Source organism: Gracilinanus agilis, chromosome 6, assembly GCF_016433145.1.
Source record: "Gracilinanus agilis isolate LMUSP501 chromosome 6, AgileGrace, whole genome shotgun sequence".
Taxonomy (NCBI): domain Eukaryota; kingdom Metazoa; phylum Chordata; class Mammalia; order Didelphimorphia; family Didelphidae; genus Gracilinanus; species Gracilinanus agilis.
This window is the reverse complement of record NC_058135.1, coordinates 118,371,770-118,397,521: the sequence shown is the minus strand read 5'-3', so window position 1 is coordinate 118,397,521 and position 25,752 is coordinate 118,371,770. Positions and strand designations below refer to the sequence as shown.

At 37.3% G+C, this 25,752-nt stretch overlaps 1 protein-coding gene across 1 annotated transcript in view; it reads left to right on the top strand.

Moving 5' to 3' along the window:
* MND1 (meiotic nuclear divisions 1) overlaps positions 1-25,752 on the top strand; it is a 104,025-nt gene that overhangs the window by 50,361 nt on the left and 27,912 nt on the right. The window contains exons 5-6 of the mRNA XM_044680834.1: positions 9,219-9,293; positions 17,591-17,705. Of these exons, the coding sequence (XP_044536769.1) occupies positions 9,219-9,293; positions 17,591-17,705 (190 nt within the window). The remainder of the gene's footprint in view (positions 1-9,218; positions 9,294-17,590; positions 17,706-25,752) is intronic.

The following is a 25,752-nucleotide window of genomic DNA, read 5'->3' as shown; positions in this document are numbered from 1 at the left end:
GTTTGGGATTAATCTATCTAGCAGTCTGGTTTTTGTAGTACATCCATTCTTGTACCATCCTGTGTTTTTTGGCTGGTTTTCTTACTGCAAGAAAGCAGGTTTTAGAAGTTATTTAGATCATATCAGCACAGTAGCTAAGTGTTGTCTTAGCTTTTGTCACGTGAGGCCTCAGTTTGATTTAGGTCCAAAGTACTAGCCAGGAACTGTGGCAAAATTACTTCCAAGAGAAGTGTAGATCACTTACTGCGATAGGAAAGCAAGTTACACAAGAGTTAAATATTGTGGCTTCAAGTGGTTTGACTTTGAGAACTAAACAGAATACCAAGAATCATTTAGTAGTCAGTGGGACTAAACTGCTTTGGTACTTACTGGTACAGGAGGTGGTGAGTGGAAGTCTTCTGTTCTTCTTACATCGTGTGGATTACCCAGCGCCTATGTGACAGGCCTTGAATACAGCGTTCCTCATTTAAGCCCAGGTCATTTTATTCATTACTGAGCTTCCTGTTTCGGGATACATCTTTCATTCGTTTTTTCTACTTCCTCTACCAGCTGATTGGTAAAAAACCTTTAATAGATGTCATTTATATAATCTGAGTTTCAGTTCACTAATGGTTCATTTTATGCCCTTTTTACCCTTTTGAGAGAGAGAGAGAGAGAGAGAGAGAGAAAGAGAGAGAGAGAGAGAGAGAGTCTATCAAGCATTTATTAAGCACTGTGTGCAAGGAGGTACTGTGGTAGGTGCCGGGGGAAGCACTAGTCCCTACCGTAAAAGAGCTTATATTCTAATGAGAAGTAGAGAGAATGTGTACAAAGATTAGTACTGTATATACTTTAATCTATATCATATTGCTTGCCTTCTCAATAAGGGGGAGGGGAGAGAAGGAAAGAATTTGGAACTCCAAAAAAATTTTTTTTAATTACAAATCTTTTTTACCTGGAATTAGAAAAAAAATAATTTAAAAAGTAGTATAGGGGCAGCTGGGTAGCTCAGTGGAGTGAGAGTCAGGCCTAGAGACAGGAGGTCCTAGGTTCAAACCCGGCCTCAGCCACTTCCCAGCTGTGTGACCCTGGGCAAGTCACTTGACCCCCATTGCCCACCCTTACCAATCTTCTACCTATGAGACAATACACCAAAGTACAAAGGGTTTAAAAAAAAATAAAAAATAAAAAAAATAAAAAGTAGTATATACTTGACAACTTGAGGAGGAGGCATTAACAATCAAGGGGACCTATAAATGATATCTGAGTTGAGGCGTGGATATAGCTAAGGATCATAAAAAGAAGTCAGGAAAGAGAAGAGCAGTCTTGTGCAGACAAAGAGATGGATTAATAGAGTATCACATTTAGGGAACAGCAAGCAAGCCAGTTTTTCCACACTGACCAAAACCTGGAATCTATGAATGGCAGAAATGAGCCTGGAAAGAGAGGTGAAGCCCAAGTGTGGCAGGATTTAATGCCCAGCTGAGTTTGCATTTTATAGTAGAGGAGACAGGGAACCACAGATTTTTCTTGAGCCAGATGGTGACATGGCCCCACATGTGCTTTAAGAAGATTATTTCCTCTGGTTATAGTGATTAGACAATTTTAAATATAATTTCAAATTAAACTATTGTGTTAACCTATAATATCTGAATGTGACAATACAACATTTGGTTACTTCAAGTGGGATCATGAGAGTGGGCATATTAGCTTTGTTTAGTGCCATTTCTAAGGAGAAACTCCCACCTTTGTAGTCACATTAGTATGTTTGGCTCCAGTTAAGGCCTTAAACTTCTGCTCTGCTTGGTTTGTTTTGGATCCCAAGAATTCTAGCAGAAGCTGGCCAAGTGCTGCCTCTTTCCTTTGAGAGGATCCCTGTCAGGTATAACTGGTTTGGTTGTGTTGTCGTGGCATTCCTTATTGGTCTTATTCATGATGTGGATTACAATTAATGCCTGGGGAAATGTTCAATGGAAGCTCACAACGCTTTCTTTATATGTGCAGCAGGAGCAGGAACACATTCAGATGAGGGTCTAGCTCTCAGCTTTTTCTCAAGAAAGAACACTCAGGCCCCTTTCATCTTCTAAATATTGGGAAGTCACACATGGAAAGGACAGTTTCCTGTGGTCATCAGTGAGAAAAAGTTTCTGTTCATCTAAGAGGTTAAATTTTTCCCTGCATGTTAGTACCCCACATGGACTGTAATATCCTACAGAAATAAAGTTAAATTGTTTGCTTTTAGCCAACTATCTGTTTCATAAGCTTCTAACTAGTTTTCAGAAAATAACATGACAGAATTTTTCATGGGAAAATTTCTTGTAATAATTTAGTGAAGTGGTGTATGGAAAGGGCCAGCTAGGTGGTACAGGAGATAGAGCACTGGGGCCTGGAGTCAGGAGGACTTGAATTCAAATCTAGCCCACTTACTAGCTGTGTGTCCCTGGGTTAGTCACTTCACCCTGTTTGCCTCAGTTTCCTCATCTATCAAATGAGCTAGAGAAGCAAATGGCAAACCACGCCAATATCACTGCCAAGAAAACCCCAAATGGCGTCACAAAGAGTTAGATACAACTAATTGTTGACTAAACAACAACTAAAAAACATATGGAAAACTAGCATTGGAGTCAGGAAAATATGAATTCAAGACTTGCTTCTGACATAATAGCTTTTCTAACTCAGAGAAAGTCAGTTACCTCCCAAATTTGCCCAGTATTATTCTAAGATTATAAGTTAGAAGTGAGGAGTTGCAGGGGTGGTGGAGAGAGTTTCCCCAATGAGAGTTCCCCTCACTAATCTAGACAAAAAAGAAAGAAAAAAGCCCATGTAAGATCAATAAAAGAGGAAAGAAGAGCAGTTTTGTAGAAATTATATGACTCCTTTTGGAATGGTCTAAGGCTGCATGCTAGTGAGTGTGCAAAACTTGTGGGTTTTATATATTGAGGTAAACTTATCCCAGCTCCACTGTATTGCTAGTTTTAAAAAAACATACATATCAGCTTGAACGCATGGGTCGGGGTGGACATGATTGAGGGTGTGGACTCGAAACCACCACACCAATGCAACTACCAACAATTTGGAAATAGGTCTTGATCAAGGACACATGACAAAACCAGTGGAAATATGCATCGGCCATGGGTGGGGGGAGAGCGGGGGGGTGAAGGGGAAAGTAGGAGCATGAATCATGTAACCATGTTAAAAATGAATATTAATAAATGTTTTAAAAAAAATTAAAAAAACATACATATCTAATTCTTTATCACAGAGTTTTCCCTATATCCTGGGATTTTTACTGCCTCTTGGGCAAATTTGCCAACGTGCGATTGTACATAGGACAATATTGGCTGATGAAATGAAAGGCAACCAACCACAGCACTATGTTCTGTATCCTGGGTGCTGATTGGCTCAGTGACTGTAGCATCAGTCTGTTTGCTCTCCCACACTGTTTTCCTATCAATAGTCGCTACTTGGTGGATTTTCCCCTATCGCAGGGGTCTCTGGAACATAACTCCCGGGATAGGATCACTGTAATCCATTTCCACATGCAATTTCTTGCCAACTTAGTGAACTAAGTGAAACACTTAGACTGATCACTGTGTGGATAAAGAAAATACTTAAGTAAAATAAATGTGCAACAGATAAAAGAAGTTTTTGACATCAGATTTATCCAGTTCCAGGAATCTAGTATATGACAACAGATTTATCCAGTTCCAAGTACCTAGCATATAAATATGAAATGTGTTTTTATACAAGCAGTGGTGTTTCCTTCACAGCTCATTCTGAGTGCTAGAGCAGAAGGCCACACACTCATAGAACCACAGGTCTCCAGGATGTCTGCCATAAAGAAAAACTAACTTCCAAGCATATTGGAATGGAGTCCTCCTCTAGTGGCTGAGGTCTTGGTGTTTATCAAATTATTGTTCTTGTTCAGTCATTTTCAGTCATGTCCAACTCTTTGTGACCCCATTTGGGGTTTTCTTGGCAAAGAGTGGTTTGCCATTTCCTTCTCCAGCTTAGTTTACAGATGAAGAAATTGAGGCAAACTGGGTTAAGTGGCTTGCTCAGGGACACACAGTAAGTATCTGAGGCCCAGATTGAACTCACAAGGATGAGTCTTCCGACTACAGATCAAATGTTTTATTCGCTATACCACCTACCTGCCCATTTATTGAATACAAGAGTATTAAATACATTCTCTTTATATATGTTGTATAAATAATCTATTCCATTGTTCAATTTAATCATTACCAAGTTATTTAAACAATTACTGCTTTGTAGTATAGCCTAAGCCTTAGGTCTGGCACTAGTAGGCTCTTTTCCTTCCCATTTCTCTCAAGATTTTTGACTTCTTTCCTTCAATCTGAATTTCATTGTGTTTTTTTCCTAGTTCTCTAAAGTAATCCTTTGATAGTTTGATTGATTGAATAAGTAAATCAATTTAGGTAGCATTGTCATTATTATATTGGTTCATCTTACACATAAATAATAGCTTCCCAATTATTTAGGCCTATCTTTATTTTAATAAATGGTTATTTGTATAGGTTGATAAGTGGTGCAAGGGTTGGAATACCAGACCTGAAGTCAAGACTTGAGTTCAAATCACACCTGAGACATTTACTAGTTCTGTGATCCTGGGCAAGTCAACCTGTGTTTGCTTCCATTTCCTCATCTGGAAAATGATTGTAATAATAGCACCTACCTCCCAGGGTTGTAGAGGGGAATCAAATGAGATAATAATAATTATAAAGTGCTTAGCACAGTGCCTGGCACATAGTTAGTGCTATCTAAATGTTAACTAGTGTTATTATCATTAGTGTATTTAAATAGTTATTGCACATATCTTGGAAGAAGTATTTTATACATTCTATAGTAGAAATTTCTCTATTTCCAACTTCTGGTTTTACTGATATTAGTATAGAAGTGCTAATGATTTTTGTGAAATGTGATGAAGTTCTTTTGTACTATAAGAAATGAGAAGTAGATGATTTAAAAAAAAAACCATGGAAAGACTTGCATGACCTGCCACAAAGTGAATTGAGCAGAATCAAATTAACAATTTATACTTTAACATCAATATTATGAAAGTGAACAGTTTCAAAGAATTTTGTAAATTGAGAAAGAATGAAATAAGCAGAACCAAGAGAAGAATTTATATAACACTCTAAAAATACAATTTTGTAAGCTATGAGTACTATGGTCAGTGCAGTTGACTTCATAATTCACCAATAATAAAACATACTATCCATTATAGAAAGTTGATATATATATATATACATATATATATTTATATACACACATATATTTATATATAATATGCTATCTACTATAGCAGGGGTCGGCAACCTTTTTGGCTGTGAGAGCCATAAACACCACATTTTTTAAAATGTAATTTCATGAGAGCCATACAGTACTCACAGTGTGGTGTTCCTGTAACAGTGCCTGGAAAAAAATTGACTTTATGGCCCCTGCAGAAAGAGCCATATCTGGCCTTCAAAAGAGCCAGATATGGCTCGAGAGCCATATGTTGCCGACCCCTGCCCTATAGAAAAGTAGAAGGAAATACAAATAGATACATGAATATACATGTGTATATGTACATATCTGTCTATTGTAGGCTAAGAATCTTATTGGGATGCATGCATCAGAACCCCAAGAAGTCAAGGGCAGTTGAGGATGGTTGGAACTAGGCTATAAAAGGGGGAACCCCCAAGCAAAGCACTCACTCTGGGTTTTAGTGAGCTGGGAGGAAGGAGGGTGGTGCAAACCAAATACTCCTAGGCCTAGCAAATCTCGAACCTGAAGAGCCTTGTGCTTTCTACCCTGTACAGCCATATATGATATCTTATCCAGACTGACCCTCACTGAACCTGATTTCTACTGCTGCTGAAAGACCTTATAGGCAGTTAGTTGAGTCAGATCACCAATCTCTGAAGACCTTCAACATCATCAATAATCCATCTAGAGCTTATTCATTTACTTTATTTAGTTAGGAATAAGAGCTTTAGTGAAGGAAGGGAAAAGAAGATTCAGGGGGGAGGGTTAAGCCCTGTCTGGGTTAAGCCTGCCACTGGTCACAACAGACTATCAACAGAGATTTCCCAATCCCTCTCTCCTTCAATCTCCTCCTTCCCTTTGATCCATCTAGTTGTTAAAAGTAATATAACAACAAAGTCAGATAGCATTTGAATCCTTTAGCTAAGAAAACCATAGCCAGTTGACTTACCTTGAGTAATCCTCCATTTTCCAGCTGAACTGACAATTGGGTTAGAGGAGACAGTTGTGTGGGGCCTTTTCCTGATTATATCAATTATCCTTGGCTGGGAACTTCACACATCATCAAAAACCACCTCTTCCAGTGGGGATATATTTCACATAACCATTTCAGCTTGTTGAGGGAGTTTTTACTCAATCCTCATAAGGAAGCCACTGGCCTACTTCTTCAAGTAATTTCAACAAGCTCTGTACTGACTGGGGGAAGAATTCCAACTGCTTTTCCACCCATCCCCCTCTCAAGGCTACAAGCCTGGAGCCTGCTGTTTTTTACACTATCTAATATAAAGCCATTGAAAGAATTTATTTTGCTTGACTGAATATTTGTTCCAAGGAAATTAAAAAAATTTTTTGCTGTAACTAGAGAAGTAGATGGGAGCCTACCATAGATGCAAAATATTGCAGGCATTTTCAGATAAGATTACTATATTCATTTTACTTAATAGTTTTATTTTTGTTTCTGAAGACCTTTGATGAAGTGAAAGTAATCTGTAAATGTGCTTTATAAACAAAACATATTAACAAAATTTTTTTAATCAAATGAACTGAAACTGTAAAAGACATCAGAATTCAAATGAGAACTTTAGCCAACATTGATCCCAGAGGATATTAATAGTCATCACATGATCATAGAAATTTAGGTCTGAAAAGAACAATAGCAAGTATCCAACCAAGTACTTTCATCATGTACATGAAGAAACTGAGACCCACAGATGTTACCTGTCTTAGCTAAGGTCCCCTGACTTCCAGTCGATCCTGCTTTACCTTGTAGCAAGCTGTGGATGCTAAAAATTATTTCTTTTCACTCTATACAAATATAGTATATGGCAGATAAAGGAAGCTTACACATGCTGTCCAACAGTGTTTACACTCATGTTTGTTTTGTTTGATAGTTTCTCAGTTTTACAAGATTGTGTATTGTGTATGGAGAGGAATTGGTCATGACAGTATCAACAATGTAAAAACAACAAAAAAGCAAACAAAAAAAATTTTTAATAAATAAAATGAGATCATTGGACAAGATAACCCCCTTCTAGCTCTGTGTTCTTTTATGTGCTTTTCTTGGCCCTCTTCTGATGAGCTTGCTTGCTGCAAGATCTGATAATTCTTGGAAAACACCTACATTTTTATGTCATTTGTCTATGTGCCTCTGCATTCTCGTACCTGGAGGCCAGCAGAGTAATAGAACTGCTAGGGAAAGAAAAGAGCCTGGAGCTTCCAGAGCACATTATTGTTGTTAATAATAGTAATATCATACTTTCAGGTTTGTCAATTTTCTTATTTGATCCTCACCCCATGAGGTAGGTGCCATTTTATCCTTATTTTACAGATGAAGAAACAGAGGCAAACAGGAGTGAAGTAACTTTTCACACTGCTAGTGAGTGTCAGAGGCAGGATTGGAATTCAAGCCTTTCTGACTCTAGGTCCAGCAGTCTGTCCACTCAATGAATGGATGCTTACTTGTTAGCTAATGTCAAGGACTATGGTGCCCTGGTCCCAGAATATCAGCTAAGTATCATGAATGAAGAATTTAGAGTTCTTTAGGTTAAATAAATTCAAGGTGTTTTTTGAAAAGATGACATTCCAAAGCCCTATTTGACCTGAGACGGGATGGCAGCTATATTGGCAGGACTGATGTATGGTCATTCATAACATTTTATTAACTGGTCATCCAACTTTGTAAATAGTTGAGATGGAACATCTGACTTCATTATTGTGTGATGGTTGAAATGGCTGATTGTCTCTAAACCCAGTGAAAGTAAACCAAAAAAAGTGAACTTAGTCTTTCAAATATGGAGGAAAAAAATAGATGAATTGAAGTTGTATAAAAACTTCTTCCTTCCAGATCATCACAGTTCTTATAAACATCAGATTGGAATAATAGAACATTTCAAATTACTCAAAGCTGCTAAGTAAAGACTCATGTTGTTGTTTTTGTTATCGTTGTTGAGTCATTTCAATCATGTCCAACGCTTTATGACCCCATTTGGGATTTTCTTGGCAAAGATAGGTTTTTCCATTTCCTTCCCCTGCACATTTTGTAGATGTGGGACTGAGACAAAAAGGGTTAAGTGACTTGCCCGGATTCATACAGATGGTCTGTGTCTGAGGTCAGATTTGAACTCAAGACTTCGTGACTTCAGGCCCATCTCTCTAGGCATTGCACCACTTAGAAAAGACTAAAAGTGGGATGAGAAGAAAATATTTTAAAACTTTTTTTTTATTCTTCTTTACTAAAGTCCTCTTTCATTTTCTCCTTGTAGCAACTTAAGCCAATGAAGCACATGGTCTGGCAAATCACATAAATTTAGAATTCTAACAAGTGTTAGAGATCAAGTTCTACTTATTCATTTTACACATGGGAACACTGATGTGCAGAAGAGAAGAGGGGTTGCCTAAAAGTTACATGGCATGTAAGTGACTATCAATGGACTGTGTCTCTCCATGGACCAGCATAGCTATGCAGCAAACAGCTTTTCATAAGGTTGTCCACAGTCTTAGGACCACAAGACCTCAGAGGTCATCTAGTTCAACATCTTTCACTAATGAGGAAGGAACCCAAGGTCCAGAGGCGAAAAGTGATTTCCCTAAGGTCACACAGATAGAAAGTGGCAAAGCAAAGATTCAACCCCAACTCCTCTGACTCCAGCTCTAGCCCTTTGCATGGTGTCCTTATGAATTCTGCAACCTCAGCCACTTTTGGATGCCATCAATCTACTGAGACACAGTTGGGTTGTAATCTGGATTGGTGGAAAGAATGTTCCCATTGACAAAATCACAGATTCTTGAAGTATATATATTCAGGAAGTCTAGTGAGCCATGCTTCCTTACCTTTTCTCAATCAGAGAAGGGTCCATTGCTGTCTTTAATTTTACTGGGGCTCAAATACAACAAAATCCTTGAAGGCTAATACTACATGATTCAGTCTGTGATTTACCCTTGTTTTTGTTTTATTTTGTTTTCTCCTCCAGTTTTCTGAGGGGAATCAGAAGAAAGAGAACCTACAACAAAGCATCAACAGAGCCAAAATTGGCCGGCAGGACACGGTAAGCTCTCTTCCATCTCAAATTTCTTTGACAATAATGCCCCTGTATTGACCAAAGACAAAGACAGAGCATCTTGGAGCAAGAAAATGCAGAGTGCACTCAGCAGGCTTCTGAGATTATCAAGCTGGGTTTTGGCTTGGCCTAATTCTCTTTGATGTGGTTTTCTATTAATCCCCCATTTCTGAATTCTAGCATAGGAATAGATTGAATGCCATCTACACTATGTCCTTTGTGTGCTCATGAGAATTTAAAATTACTTAAAGGATCCTTGCAGGAAAAAAATGTTTATTTTCTTTGATCTAGCATTACAGGTGAAAAATCCAGCTTCTCAATTTTGCTACATTTTCCAATCCAGGCATCATCACTGAAAAATACTGAAGAGCAGATTAAAAGCACATTCTCCCTGGTGATAGCCATAAAAGAACCTCGTGACCTCTGGTTTAGCAACAACATTTTAACTTTTCTGGTCATGCCAAAAAATGGCCCTGAAGCCCTCAGCAAAGTAGAATGAAACAATAATGGTTCTACATAAATATCATGCTTTATACTTTTCAAAGCACTTTTATATATTCTTATTTGAAAAGTCAACACGATTAAGGATAGGAAGGACAACATCAGCTTCTTTTTTAAAAAGAAGTTTATTACTGCATTTGTTTTCATGGTCCATTTCCTACATAGACTGTTCCTCATAACCATGGAAAACATTAAACAAAGGCAGGGAATACCGTGATAGTGTACGTACAGCATGCCATATCCCTAGACCTTGCCTCTTTCTTGAGAGGAGGAAGGTAGATGTGATTCATTATCCATTCTCAAGAACTGAGCTTGTTCATTACAGTTCATGAGAGTTGATCACAAAAAACAAAGTAGATTTTAACTACATGAAATACCTTTTGCTAAAACAATCACTGCAACTAGGATAAGAAGGAAAGCTACCAACTTGGGGGGGGGGATATTTATATAAAATATGTCTGATTAGGACCAGATATCCAAGATATGTTAAAAACTAACACAAATACATAAAGCCAAGACCTCTTCCCCAGTGGATAAAGATATGAGCAGTCTGGGCAGCTGGGTAGCTCAGTGGATTGAGAGTCAGGCCTAGAGACGGGAGGTCCTAGGTTCAAATCCGGCCTCAGACACTTCCCAGCTGTGTGACCCTGGGCAAGTCACTTGACCCCCATTGCCTACCCTTACCACTCTTCCACCTATGAGCCAATACACAGAAGTTAAGGGTTTAAAATAAAAAAAAATTAAAAAAATTAAAAAAAAAAGATATGAGCAGTCTTCAAACTCATTTATAACAATACGTGAACACCTGAAAGATTGCTTCAAAACACTAATAATAAGAGAAATACAAATCAAAACAACTCTGAGGTTCCACTGAATGCTCAATAAATTAGCAAAGGTCACAAAAGATGGAAATAGTCAATCTAGAAAGGGCTGTGGAAAAGCAAGCACACAAATATATTGTTGTGGAGCTATGAATTGATCCAGTCATTCTGGGAAGTAATTTGGAATTGTGAAAAGATCCAAACCTTTTTGATCCAGTATTACCATTGCTAGGCATAGACCCCTAAGGAAACTGAAGAAAGAAAAGAAAGACTCATATTTGAAAATATTTATGACAGCACTTTTTTGTAGTAGCAAAGAACTGGAAGCATAGTAGATACCCATCAACTGGAGAATGACTAAACAAATTGTGGTATAAGAATGGGAAGGAAGAAAGAAAGAAAGTAATAGAGAAGGAAGAAAATGAGATAGGGAGGAAGTAAAGAAGAGAAGAAGGAATAAAAGGCTATGGAAGAGAGACAGGGAGAAAGGAAGAAAAGGAGTGAGGAAGGAAGAGAGGAAGGAAGGATGTTGTCAAAGACCTGCCATCTGGAGGAGAGCACATAATAAGGTTCTGGAAATATGCCTTCCAGGGAAGATAGGTTTTTGAAGTTCAGAAAGACAGGAACAGGACCAGAAGGGAATGAAAGAAGGCTGGGCCAGGTTCCTTCACAAATGGAAATTCTAGGAGAATCTTAGCTGGAGTTGCTGGGAGGCCAGGGGGTGGGCTTCAAGGAAAGAGCAGGGATAGTACAATGGTCCAGAGTGGGGAATGCTGGAAGATTACTGAGGTGAAAGAAATGATGGATCTGATTAATAATGAAAAGTATGCAAAGGCTCTCATGAATTGATGTAGAGCTAAATAAGTGGACCCCAGGAATCTAATTCCATAATGACCATAGCAATGTAAATGAAAGCAGTAGTAACAACAACAAAAGAAACTAAGCGTTGAGGGGTTCCATGATCACACTAGAAGCTGGGAGGGAAATGCACTATGCCCTCCCCTTACAGAAGTAGGAGGCTGTGAGTATCATTATCATGTGTCTGACTCAGGTGATCTGTTAATTTTGCCGAACCAAATTTTCCTATCTTTCTTTTATTATTTGTTCCATGGGATATATCTGGGAAGTGAAGATTCTGTTTGGAAATGCAGATGATGATAAAATTTAAAATGTCAATAAAAAATTACAAATAATTCATTTGCTTTTGGGTTGTTAAACCATTATAGTTGACATTGTGTGTGCCCTCTGGGTTTTGCTTTTTTTATTCTCTACCAGTTCATTGAAATCTTCCCACATTTCTCTGGATTCCTCATATTGGACTTTTCTTATGATCACAATAATATTCTAGTTACAGAAATTTCTAAAGACCTTCTCAAGGTACAATGTTTTCTAAATAGCTACTGCAAATGATCTGCAGTTGTTTTGTTGTTTTTTTTCAGTTGGCAGGAAGTAGTGGTCACTTCTTGGCTCTGCCTTGCTTTTAACACTGGCAATTTTGGGTAGAAATACCTTTAAGCTAGCTTGGGAAACACTGGCACTAAGGTTGGCAGCCTGGCTGCTGAGTTTTAGTCATGGCTTTGGGGTGCTTCCTAAACAGGAAACATTTGCTCCCAGGGGAGAAAAGAAGTGTGTTGTTTTCAAGTAAGAATGGAAAGTAGTTGTGCAAGAATCTCTCTGGGACGAAGACCTTTGGCTTTCTTGTCTTTGGTTTTTTTGAAGGAGCTCTTATCTGCCTGTCTGATCCTGTTGCTGCTCATTTCACCAATGCCAATGAGTTTCTCATCTTTTGCCTTTTCCCTAATTTCCATTCTGCTACTTATAGGATTGGGATATAGGATACATTGTACCATGACATTCAGCTACACTTAAACCAGAGCAAAACCCTTGGTATGAACATCCCTGAACACATAGGACATCTGATGACAGTCAAAAGTCTTGACATCCTCTTCTCCAGAATATGGGTCTGTGATAAGAAACAGGCAGAGAACAAAACCTTGGGCAAGTTCCATCAGGCAAATTGGGTTTTACAACTTTTTGTCACAGATTTGTAGTCCAGTATAGTGCCTGGCACATGGTAGGCTTACTGACTTGACAAGATAATTTTTTTGTGTGTTTTATTCATGCTTTCTTAAAAAAAAGTATTGCCGTTTCTCAGCCATCCTCCCTTCTCCCAACAAAGCCTGTCCTTATTAATAAAGAAATGCAATTATGCAAAATAGATCATTGCATTGGCTTTGACTGATTATGTAAGTTTTGTTAACCTGTACTACATCATTTTTCTAATGCCAGTTAGGAGGCGTGCTTCATAGCCCAGTTGGTGCACTGAAGTCACCATTGGTCATTGCATTGATTAGAATTCCTAAGTCTTTTCATTATTGTTTTCCTGTACATTATGATATAAATTGTTCTGGTTCTGCTTATTCTGATCTACATCAATTCATACAAGTCTTCCCTAATTTCTCAGAATTCTTCATATTCATTTACATTTATATGCCATGGGTTGTTCAGCCATGCCTCAATCAATGGTTACCAACTTTGTTTCCAGTTCTTTGCTACTACAAAAGTGCAACTATACATATTTTTATATATATGCAACATTTCTTCCTCTGACCTCCTTGTAATATTTGCCTAATAGTTGTACCATAGAGTTCTCCAGAATTTGGCAATTTGATCTCTAGCTTGGTCTACTTCTGTATTCTTATGTTTATAAATAGAGCATTTCCTCTTCCTACTCTGATCTTAGAGTGTCTAGAGTTAGAAGTACCCCAATTCTAGTTTCTGTCACATTCACCCCAATGGATATTCTAAACCTTTTCTATTCAAGCCCCTGGTTCCATTACCTCATCTCTTACTCCCAGCAGATGCCTTTACCTTCTACTTTAAAGATTCTGACACCATCTGATGAGATCTCTTTTAACTCCCATCTCTCCACTCCTTTTTTCAAAACTCTTACCTTCTATCTTAGAATCAATATTGTAAATTGCTTCTAAGGCAGAAGAACCATAAGGGCTAGGCAATGGGGATTAAAAGATAAGCCCAGGGTCACACAAATAGGAGATGTCTGAGATTTGAACCTAAATCTAAGCCTCTTGTGTTACTGGTAAAAGGAAATAAGATGTCTGAGATTTGAACCTAAATCTAAGCCTCTTGTCTTACTGGTAAAAGGAAATAAGACCCAGGGAAGATAAGTGATTTTTTACAGGGTCCCATACCAGCATTAAGTAAATAGCAGAGCTGAGAATCAAACTCAGGTCCTCTGACTCCAAATTCAGAAACCTCTCTACTTGTCTGACAGTTTAATTTGTTTTAACCTATTGGTCAAGACTATATCTTGATGTGTACTACTGTGACCTACAAGTTTGCCTCTTCCATTTGTTAAACATTTATTACAGAAGGGTTGGTGTTTGTTTTTGTTTTTTGGTCTAAAACTGAACTTGAACCCACAACCTCTTGTCTTCAGGCCTGGCTCTCAATTCACTGAGCCACTTATAGCTGCCCCTATCCATTCCTTTTAATCTCTCACATCCCCACTCTTTATTTCTCTGTAATTTCTCAGGATGGCATAATCCTCCTCAAAGTTAACTCCTACCACATCTTTGTCTTTAATATCATCACCTTCTGTCTCCTCAATGACCTTGCATTTTCTTTCAAAGATTTCCAACGACTCTTTCTCCATCAACTATATCTCAGTCTACAAGCATGTTCGGGCCTAAAAGAAGATAAAGAAAATTTTAAAACCACCTTCTTTTGCATCTGCCTTTCTCAAACCCATTCATTGCCAAACTGCTAAGATGAAAGTAATTTGTTTTTACTCTCTCAACTTCATCCACAATTTTCTTCTTTCATTTATGCATACATTTAAAAAATCAATTCCAAATTCTCTCTCCTCCTCCTGTCCCTCTTCCACTCGTTGAGAAGGCAAGTGATATAAGTGAAGTCAGGCAAAGCATATTTAGAAAAATAAAGGTAATGAAAAAATTATATTTCATTTTGCACTCAGAGGCTACCAGTTTTCTCTCAAAGTGCATAGTATCTCATTCAGAAAGAATTTTAAGATTTTATACATATATATGCCATATATACATATAAATACACAGATACATATGATTCTTCAATAAGACCCCAGTCATTAGTGATACATAAGATCTTGCAGATTAAACACTGGTAAAATATCAATGATCATTTTCTTGCTACTTTAGCAAAATTAATTGTAATTTTATTTGTTGCTCTTGTTCATCATTTGTTTCAGTTGTATCTGACTCTTCATTGCCCTGTTTGGTGTTTTCTTGACAAGGATACTATCGTGGTTTGCTTTTTCCTTCTGCATCTCATTTTTCAGATGAAGAAACTGAGGCAAACAGGGTAAAGTGACTTGCTCAGGGTCACACAGCTGGTAAAGTGTATGAGGCAAGATTTGAACTCATGAAGATGAATCTTCCTGACTCTAGACCTGACACTCTATCCATTATGCCACTTAGCTGCCCATTGGATTCCTATTACCTACCAAATAAAACACCAACTCTTAATCCTGGAATTCAAGCCCATCAATAATCTGGCTCCAGTCTACATTTCCAGCCTCATTTCAGAGAGTTACTATACCCAGCACTCCAGTCAAATTGTATTCCTCCCAGCCCCCTGTCCTGCTGTCCTGGTCCTGCCCCATCTTCTCTCTGCTCATACCATGCCCCATGTCTGGAACATACAAACCTGTTCCTCCTCACCTTCTCCCAAGATCTAGCCCGGTACCTCCTCCTTCATGCCCTCTGACATTCTCTGTCTCAAACTGAAAATGAGGCAGTATTGCATAGTGGATTGAATCAGAAAGACCTGAGTTTGAATGTGGTCTGACCCTGTGCCGCTTGGCTTATTGTGCTCAGCTTCAATTTCTTCATCTGTAAAATAAGTATCACAGTATAACAATCTCTACCATACAAGGCTGTGATAGCCAAATGACATTTTATATGTACCATGTAGTGCCTTTAAAATCTGAAAATTCTGAATAAGTGTTAGCGAGCATTAATCCTCATTTTCTCATGGTACTATCCTGGACCTTTACTTTAGTCTTCCCAAGGTTTTACACCTGTCTTTCTCCTGACTGAATTATAAGCTCCTGAAGAGAAAGCTCTGTTTATTTATCTCTGTATCCCTAGTGTGAAGATTCACACAGTAGAAACCTATAACAAAGATTTGTTGAATTGAAAACGTAAAACTTTCTACCTGTTAGGAAAAACTAAGTGTCTGCCAACTTAAATTTCTTGGAAAAAAATAAAGTTCAGGTGCAATTTATTGGGTCGCATTTCCATTTAAAACTTGTATTTGACCATGTAAGCAAGGAGGATGGTAGAGTGGGCCACAGTCTTCCTCTTCTTCCTTGTCTTCCTCTTCTTCAGTCTCTTCCACACAACCTTAATTTTAGAGCTTTAATAGTAAGCATACAATAGATATTCGTCAAAGTGAATTTAGTGAGGAGTATGGGAGAAGGGGAAATATAGTGGTAGGAAAGTTGAATTTTGAAATTTGGGATCTGGAGAAGTGTTTCAGTGAGTTCTGTGGATCTGGAATTAGTCCTAACAGCAACTTATTGACTTAGTGTCTGCCAACTTAAATTTCTTGGAAAAAAATATCCCCTGACTCAGTCATCTGTGACTTAAAAAGCTACTCTTCCAATGCCAGAAATGGTGATGAAAATTGTAGGAAGACTAAGACAACAATGATAAAAATAAATAAACGGTCTTTATTTGAATGAAATGAATTGTATTAAGAGCATGGTTACTGTCTCTACACATTTTACATAAGCTAGATTTTGGGAGAAATATGCACCTAGTATTTGGACTGATGCTTTTTAAAAGAGAAATTTAGAAAAGTGTCCCCCCCCCACCCCGCCCCAAAACAACATGTACACACACACACATACACACACACACACACACACACACACACACGTGCGCTTGCACACAGGCACACTAGGTGCTCTGTGGTAAATTTATGTTAGGACATAAATAAAAATCACAGAATGAGAAGGCATCAGTGGCTCGCCATCTGCATTGTTGGAGAGGTTATTCACATTGTTGGTGAGATAGTAAATCTGTTTGAATATTTGAGTATTTTTGTAATATGTAACTTGGCCACACCTGGCATTCAGTCCACTGGATAAATCGATAAGTGTGTATCACTTTATATGTAGTTAGAGCAGTAAGGGCAATGTCTGTGCATGGACATTGATTTCACACTTTTATACCTATTCTTACATTCTCTATTTGTGAAAGAGATAAGAATTGTATCTGTTTTATTTATACTTACCTGGTACTTAGTGGATAAGCCCAGTGAAAGCCATTTAGGATATGTATTGCTGAGAAGGGAGGTGGCAGGGAAGGGTGCTGTTTGGCCAGTCTCATGGCAAGCATGTGATTTGCATGTAAGTACCTCCAGGATTCTGGTCAAGTCCTCCTGCACTCTGGATAGCTTCTCTGAGAATCATTTATGGGAAAACATGGACAAAAGCCATGAAGGAGGGAAGGGATGAGAGGAGGGGTTGTAATTTGCATCAGAAGAATGTGGATGCCACCAATTGTTAAAAAATCAAGGTCTTGTCTAAAAGAAAAGGGAATTGATAAGGAGATAAATTAGTCCCTAGATTAATGTCCTTATCCTGATATCTATCTATAAGCATTAATTAAACCCCTACTATGTGCTGGGCAGTGAAAAGGAATAAAACTAGAGGCAGCACAATCTAGAGAATAGAGGACTAGAGTTGGAGGCAGGCAGGTCTGGTTTCAAATAATATTTTCTGGGAAACCCTTGGAAAATAATGGAACCGCTCTGGACTCAGCTTTCACCTCTATAAAGTAAGGTCAACTTTAAATCTTTGATGAATTCCTATGAAAATGCATGTTAGAATTAAGCTTTTTCTTGAACCATATTTTCTTTGTGATGATTGTGGGCCTTGAAATGATTTTGAAACAGGAGGAGCGCACTGTACTTTCGAAGGAACTCACTTCTCTCCGGCAGCAGAAGGAGAAGCTAAAGGCTGAATTAGAGAAATACAGAGAATGTGATCCTGAGGTTGTAGAAGAAATACGTAAGTTTGCTTCATCACTTGGGTCTATAGTGAATAGAAACTTGAACCCAGGAACCTAGTATAAGTAAAGCAGTCAAAGAATTGATACTGTTTACTTAGGTAGCTTTCGTCTCTTTTTGCTGATATTTTAAATGTTAAATCCAGGGCAAATAGTGACCCTTAATAGCAAATAGTTAAATGGATTTTGAATAGAAATAATATAATACATCACTTTAATTTATCTTCAGACCTAAGTAAAGTGTTAAAAAGAGATGGCTTCCCAAATTTAGGAGAAGGGAGGGGCTTGGTTATGAAAACCTAACCATTTAATTATAGAAGAAATTACCCACTGGCCTTTTTTAAAAGCATTCTGTTCAGTACGTTCATTTGGTTGTATCATTCCTATTTTGGAACTTTCTCTGAAAGTGTACCAGATGCTCAGAATGGCCTGATAGCTCAACCATTCAACCCACCCAACCTCTTCCTTTCTGTATTCAAACAACTCTTGAAACCTTGTCCTTGATGAATCCCTCCAGACTGATTAGAGGAAAGTTGGACTTTTTGCAAGCCTCACTTTGTCTGTGAATGAGACTCTAATAGATGGTTCCTTTTACTACTTGCCCAAAATGTGCTAAAAACTAGTGAATGTAGAGACCCAATCAGGTTTTATTCCATTTTTTTCATATTATTTATATAAGGATTATAAACCCTAGTCCAGTGATGGGCAAACTTTTTAAAGAGGGGCCAAAGGAAAGGAAATGCTCATCTGTCAGTCTGTTTCTAAGGCAACTCTTTTGAAGTTTCATTGTATTGTATCCTACTCGTTGTATTCGTCAGAGTAGGAATAATGTCCCACTGCCAGAGAGAACATTTCAGGCATCTGGCCCGCAGGAGGTAGTTTGCCCATCACTGCCCTACTAGGTTTTAGATATTCAATAATTAAAATTGTGCAAATCTGGAATTCAGTGTCTCTGGAGGTAGCAGGTTTCCCTTCACTAGGTGTCTTAAAGCAGCATAGATTTTGTCAGGAATGGCATGGAGGGCGGGGGGGGTGGTGTAGGAGTTCCTGTTCAAATTGAAAGGTAAGCTCTGTGATCCATTCCTACTTTGATATTCTGTGATATTTCTCCATCAGGTCATTACTTCTCACCCCTCACCCACCACTGCCCTTAGCATCTCTTGTTCATCTGAATAAGAACATGAAACCTAGTTTTGTTAAACATTATCTTTAACATTTTAACATTTAACATTTTTGTTAAACATTATGTGTTATTAATCTGTTTTAATAAAAATTTTACAGAAGATTTAATATTGGGAAAATACACCTTACATAAATTCCTCCATTAGTATTATATAATACACTGGAGTTGAGTTCCAGTGAATGTTGAAACTGTTGTAATAACTATTTGCAGAAATTATAAGCATTTTGAAAACTAAGGAGGCAGAAGACAAGAATGTAGGGTTAGATTTGACAGTGGGCGTTATACCAGAAACTAAGTTAATCACTGAGTGTCTTGACTCTAGCAAGAGATCTGCCACTACCATCTAGAGAACTTAATAGTCATACCACCAATCAAGGGAGGCAATAGGAAGCAGAAAATTGTGGGTAGCCAGCATATCTTCAAAGTTCTGCATTTAACCCTTTTCTTTTACCTATTCTAATGCCAGTGAATTATGGTTATGCCCCAAAGGCAAGGAACTCAAAGTTATGTTTTTTTGATTCTATAATTCTTTCTACTTATAGTTCTTTCTTTGAATATATATTATGTAAAGGTAGACATTTAATAGTATTTGAAGAAATTTAAAACATCATTTTTTAGATGAACAAGATACAATATTAAATTTGCCCTGGAAGCCAGAGTTTAAAATTTGTGTTTTTTTTTTCATGTTTAGAGTACCTTATTATTAGGTAATATGACTAATCTAGAAAAAATATTTTTAATACTGTTTTTTGGATTATTGTAGCCTATATATGTAGGAGAAAAGCTTTGAGAGAATTTAAAAAGATGTTATTTAAAGAATACATTTTTATATTATACCCAACAATTTCTTTGAAATAAAACTGAGCTGGCATTTCATGGCATATTAAACAAGTATAATTATATTACATATTAGATATCATAGTTAGGATGGATTAAATCTGAAGGATTTAATTTATTCTCTTTCTGAATTTTTTGATACCTTTATGTTGCCCAAAAGATATTTACCAATCAACATTCAATCAAACCTGTGGAATGACTGTGGATTTTGAGACGGTGAAACCTGTTTTGGAGATAACAATTCATAATTTAATAGCACATCTGCCTGTGCTTGGATTGTGTTGTTATTTACTGTATAGGATTCGTTGGTTATTTTATTGTGTGGGATATTTCTTTAGAGTTGTTACAACCTAGTTATTTAGGGATTCTGAAATTAAGATTATGCTCAGAATATTGCAAACCAAAATTGATACCCTGGAGCTACATATACAAAATGGAAATGGTTGTGCCTACCCCTAAACTTTACAAACCCCACTGGGAAGTACCTTCCCTTGAAAAATTAAGCAAGTAACACCTAGTTGGATTGCTACTAATAATGTGTATCTCTTTCCCCATTGGTCGTTTACTGATCATTAACAGAAAGGAGGATGCATGTTTTCATTTTGGTAGCTCACATAGTATTATCATTGTCCACTGTGCTTGACCTAAATTGGGGTGGGTTTTTTTGGCCTCTTCTTGTCTTTATTTACATTGCTATAATTATTGTGTGTGTAGTTCTTTGGACTCTGCTTTTTTTTTTTTTTAATTGAAGTCTTATCATGTTTCTTCAAATCCTACATATTTACCATCTTTATGATATATTAACATTCTATGGAGAGGTAACAGGGTACAATAGATAGAGAGCCTGCCTCAATCAGAAAGATCCAGGTCTGACACATACTGGCTTTGTCCCCCTAGGCCAGTCAATTTTAGTGCTTGAGATGAGTCTCTCAGAGTGCTATCTTTACTTGGTAAAGGAAGTTTCTTAACTGGGAACACCTTGTGCACCCATGAACTCACAGAATTGGACAAAATAAAAAACAAACTACTAGCCTAGCCATTGTATACATGTTTTGTTTCCAGCTTTCTTATCTCAAAGATTCTATGAAAATCTTTACACGCATGGTTGTTTTCTCTTTTATTAAACAGCTAACTTTAAAATGTTTTTGAATTCCAAATTCTTTTCCTCCTTCTAACCTCTCTCCCACCTTTTGAGAAGGTGAGCAAAATTATATCAGTAATATATGTGAAATCAGGCAAAACATTCTCATAATAGCTTCGTTGCAAAAAAAAAAAGTTATATTTCATTTTGACTCAAAGTTCATCACAGTTCTCTGGAAGTGGAGAGGATTTTTCATCATGAGTTTCAGAATTGTCTTGGATCATTGCCTAGCTCAGCGTAGCATGGTTGATTTTGATTGTCATTATGATATTGCTGATACTGTGTATAATGTTTTGCTGGCTCTGCTTGTTTCACTTTTCATCATTTCATCTAAGTCTTCCCAGAGTTTTCCGAAACCCTCCTGTTTGTTATTTCTTATAGCCCAGTAGTATTTCATCACAATCATACACCACAACTTGCTAACCATTCCCCAACTGATCTTCTCAATTTACATGGGTCTTTTCTTACTGTCAATAACCTTGTTAGGATACAAAATGAATAGTGGAGACTCTGGATCAGAGTATAAATTCTCCTAGTAACTTTTCTTTCAGAATTCTAAATGTTCCTAAAACCAATCCAGAATAGTTCACTAACAATGGCTAAGTATGCTTGTCTTTCCACAGCCCTAACAGATTTAACTTAAGTGAAAAATCAAATCTGCATTTTTATAGGACCTTCCTCAGAGAGGGATATTTCCCTTAATATATTTTTTAAGGTAGAAAGAATTTCCTCTTTTTTTAAAAATAGATTTTTAAAATATTTTTATATCGCCTAAATTTCCTCCCATACTCTTCCCTCTCCCCCTCCAGAAAGTCATCAACTACAACAAAGAACATATTTTTAGATTATTAAAAAAAGAGAAAAAACAAACAGCAAAACTGATCAGTTCATTGAAAAAAATCTGAAAATATATAGTGTCCAACAATAAGTTTTGTCCAAACCTATGATTTTATAGGTGTAGGATACCTCAGCGAGAAAGGAGTATTCCTCCTACTCTTCAGAAGGGTGTATACAAGTGGGGGGGGGTAGTTTTGGAGGGTCTTCTTATATCTGTTCTTTGGGGACATGTTTGAAGGACATCCCTTTTTAAATAAGGTGCTCCCTTCACTTCTGGAAGACCAGAGGACCCAGGTCACTGACCAAGGAGGTCACTCCTGCCTTGTAAATGAGGTAGTCAGGAGAGGCACAGGCCTCTGGTGGATCTAATGAGTGTGCACTGGGGCCCCTTTGCACACAAAGAATGTGTTCCAGCAGAAGAAAGCACTACCTGAATTGCTCCAAAAGGAATCATTATAAATTATTTTAATGGAGATCCATTTAAATCAAATGTAGCTAGTTACATGGCAATCACTGAATAAGAGCACATCAAAGCAGGAGTGGGCGATGTTATTCCTGGGAATCTGGACCTGCGGTGACTCACCTTCATGAAGAAGTGCAGGCAGCTTGTTAAAGAAGACATCAAAGGCTGCCTGCCTTGTCCAGAGCTACTTCTCACAGATTAATTCTCTGTTACAAGTGACAGCCTCTTTGCTGTGTTGATAACCTCCTTTTCCCCAAACCATCAGTCATTTTCAGTGGGGGGAAAATCTTACTTCCCTCTAGTATTGTCCTAGATCTTTATGTGGATTAGCATGGTACAGTGGAAAGAGCATTGGCTTTAGACCCGGGTTCACATTCTACCTCCATCACTTAACTGCTTGTGTGATTCTGGGGAAAACCCTTAAGTCTTGCTTGTTTAGAGGGAGTGGGATTTGGTGACATACATCTAGTGTTCCTTCTAGCTCTCCACCTGTGATCTAAGATCCCTTCTAATTGATTCAGAGCATATGCCTTACTGTGTCCATTTTTTTAGTAACTAAAAAGGTGAAAACAAAGATTGATAATTAGTTTTTAAAATTTTTTAAATGTTACATATTATCACTTTCCTCTTTTTTTCCCATCACTTTTTGGTCAGCTTCTTTGTAGCAAAGGAGGCCTTTTTTGTTGCACCATGTTTTCAATAAAAATACTTAAATGTATGAAAGGGAGAATAGTTTTCTGATTTTTAATGGGCTAAGAGTTTACTAATCTCAGTTATAATGAGAGCTGAATTACCTTTTTAGAAAAATTAACATTTTGTCCATGCTTTTCCTTTTTCTCAGTAATTTCCACCTATACCATTCCATTAATTCACTGAACCTTCTCTTATAAAAAAGGGGAAAAGGGAAGAGAAGGAAAGAAACATTTATATAGTCCCTGCTATATATGTATTTAAGAAACATGTATATAGAATATATATGAGTATATGTAAGAAAAATACATGTAAGATGTGTATTTTTACATTTTACATATGATATATATGTAAAACTACTATATGTGTAAGAAAATTAGTTCATCAAAACGAATTGACATAAGAAATATGACAGTATATGTATCATTCTACGCCTACTTCCTTCTCCAAGGAAAAGAGAGAAGTACATTTCCTTTAATTTGCTCTGGGCCCCAAAATTAGTCATTGTAATGACAATGTCCTTTTTTATTTACATTATTGTATGCATTGTACATATTATGTACAGATATTTCTGTTTAATGCTTTCTGTATCAACTCATATGTCTTCCTACATTTTTAACTTCCTTATATTTGTTATAACACAGTAATATTTCATTGCATTCATATATCAGTTTGTTTAGCCATTATCCAGGCATTGGGCATCTACTTTGATTCCAGTTTTTTGTTATCACAAAAAATGTTGCTATAAATAATTTCAATGAATATGGGACCTCTTTCTGTTTATGACCTCCTTGGGACCTATACACAACAGTGGGAAGTCAGATCCTGAGGCTAAGAACAATTTAATGACCTTTCTCACATAATTCCAAACTGCTTTCCAAAAACTCATTTGAACCACTTTACTGGCTCCAGCAAAAGTATACTAATGTCCTTGGCTTCCCAGGGCTACTCCAACATCGACAATTTTCATTTTTTTTTTTCATCTTTGATGGTTTGCTAAGCAATAGATGAAAACTTGTTGATTTTTTTGTTTGAATTTCTTTTATTAGTTATTTTGGAGTAATCTTTCAGGTGGTCACTGATAGTTTGCTTTTCTTTTGAAGACTGTATTCATATCCTTTAACCAATAATCCTTGAAGACATAATTATCTTTTTAAAATTATGTAGCAAAATAAGAATGGTTTAGTGTTTGCAATAGCAAAACCTGACTGTTTTTCGTCTTTTTTTTTTAAGTAAGAAATTTTAATGGTAGTAATATTCATAATTAGAAAATTCTGGTCTTGGTAGGAGGAAAACTGTTACATTTTGAAATTCAGACTAGTGTGGCAATACACTGTGCTTTAAGGGGCCATGATTTCATCAGTGAGGGAAGCCTTTCTCTCACTTCATATCATAGTACCACCACGCCAACCAATAAGCACAAGCATGGTATGGCAGAATGAGTGTTGGTTCTGAAGTCTGATCCTAGGTTCAAATCCCTCTTCCATTGCTGCCTGCCTTTGCAATCTTTGACAAGCCACCTAATTCACTGGGCTCAGGGTTCTCATCTATTAAACTCTAAGTGAGATAGTCTCTGTGGCAGCTGAAGTTCCTGCCAATCCTCAATCTATGAACAACTTAATAGCTAGTTTCTGTGAGTTACTATGGCCTGAAAAATGCCTTGTTTTGCTACCAGCTTTGCTGGCATCCTTTGAGCTTATCTTCCATCTCTATTTCTTAAATGTGTTGAGTTCTTTGCATGTTTTCTCTTCATATTAGAATTGAGGCAGAAAGTATTTTTGTTTTTCTTGGTCTCCCTAGAACTTAGTACAGTGAGTAAGCTATCTTATCAGTACATAGAGTAAGCTAGAGAAATTCCTTTTTTGGGCTTCATGGACCCCCAAGGGGTTAGTATATTGATTGGGGCGAATATCTTTGAATGTGTCGGTTGTTGGATGGCACAATGAATAGAGCACTAGGCTTGGCATCAGAAAGACATCTTCATGAGTTCACATTATATCCCTAACTGGATGATCCTACGCAAATCACTTAACCCCGTTGGCCTCAGTTTCCTCATCTAGAAAATCAGCTGGAGAAAGAAATAGCAAATCATTCCAGTGTCTTTGCCAAGAAAACTCTGAAACAAAGTCATGAAGAATCATACATAACGGAAACAACTAAACAACAACAATCTTTGAACTTGCATGGAAAAAATTGCATATTTAATTCAATATAGTTGATTTCTTTGTAATCTTATGTATTTTATTTTATGCCTTTAAAACCGTTATTTTGGGTTCTATAGGCTTCACCAGACAACCTAAGGGATCCATGATACAAAAAAGGTTAAGAACCTCTGTGGCAAGGCTGACTAACTGGAGATGAGCCTCTGTGAGCTTAGCTAGACTGATCCTTAGTGAACAGCTATGTCATAAGTCACCACTAAGTCTGCCCTCACAGAGTAATTCAGTATAAAGCGAAGGCAATACACAATTAACTATAATTCATGTAAGAATGTCAGTGCATTAGGATAGGTCAGATGTTAGCAGGACAGATTTGAGTCGCAAAGCATCAGGCCTACCTGGAGGAGGCGATACCTGACATAAACATAGCCCTTTATCCAGCAAATACAATAAATAATCAAAGAATGCTTCACTTTCATATTTTAGGCAGTAAATCATTCCATAAGCATTTATTAAGTACTTACTATGTGTATCCAAGAGAAGTAACTGGGAAGAGTGGCTGGAGAACTTATCTCATTCTGACCTTGGACAAGCTCCTTTTTCCCTCAGTGCCCCAGTGAGTAAAGTGGCAAAGAAAGTGATGACTACTCCCAATCCCAATATGGTAGCCTTAGTACAGTGCCAGACATATAGTGTGTGTGTGTGTGTGTGTGTGTGTGTGTGTGTGTGTGTGTGTGTG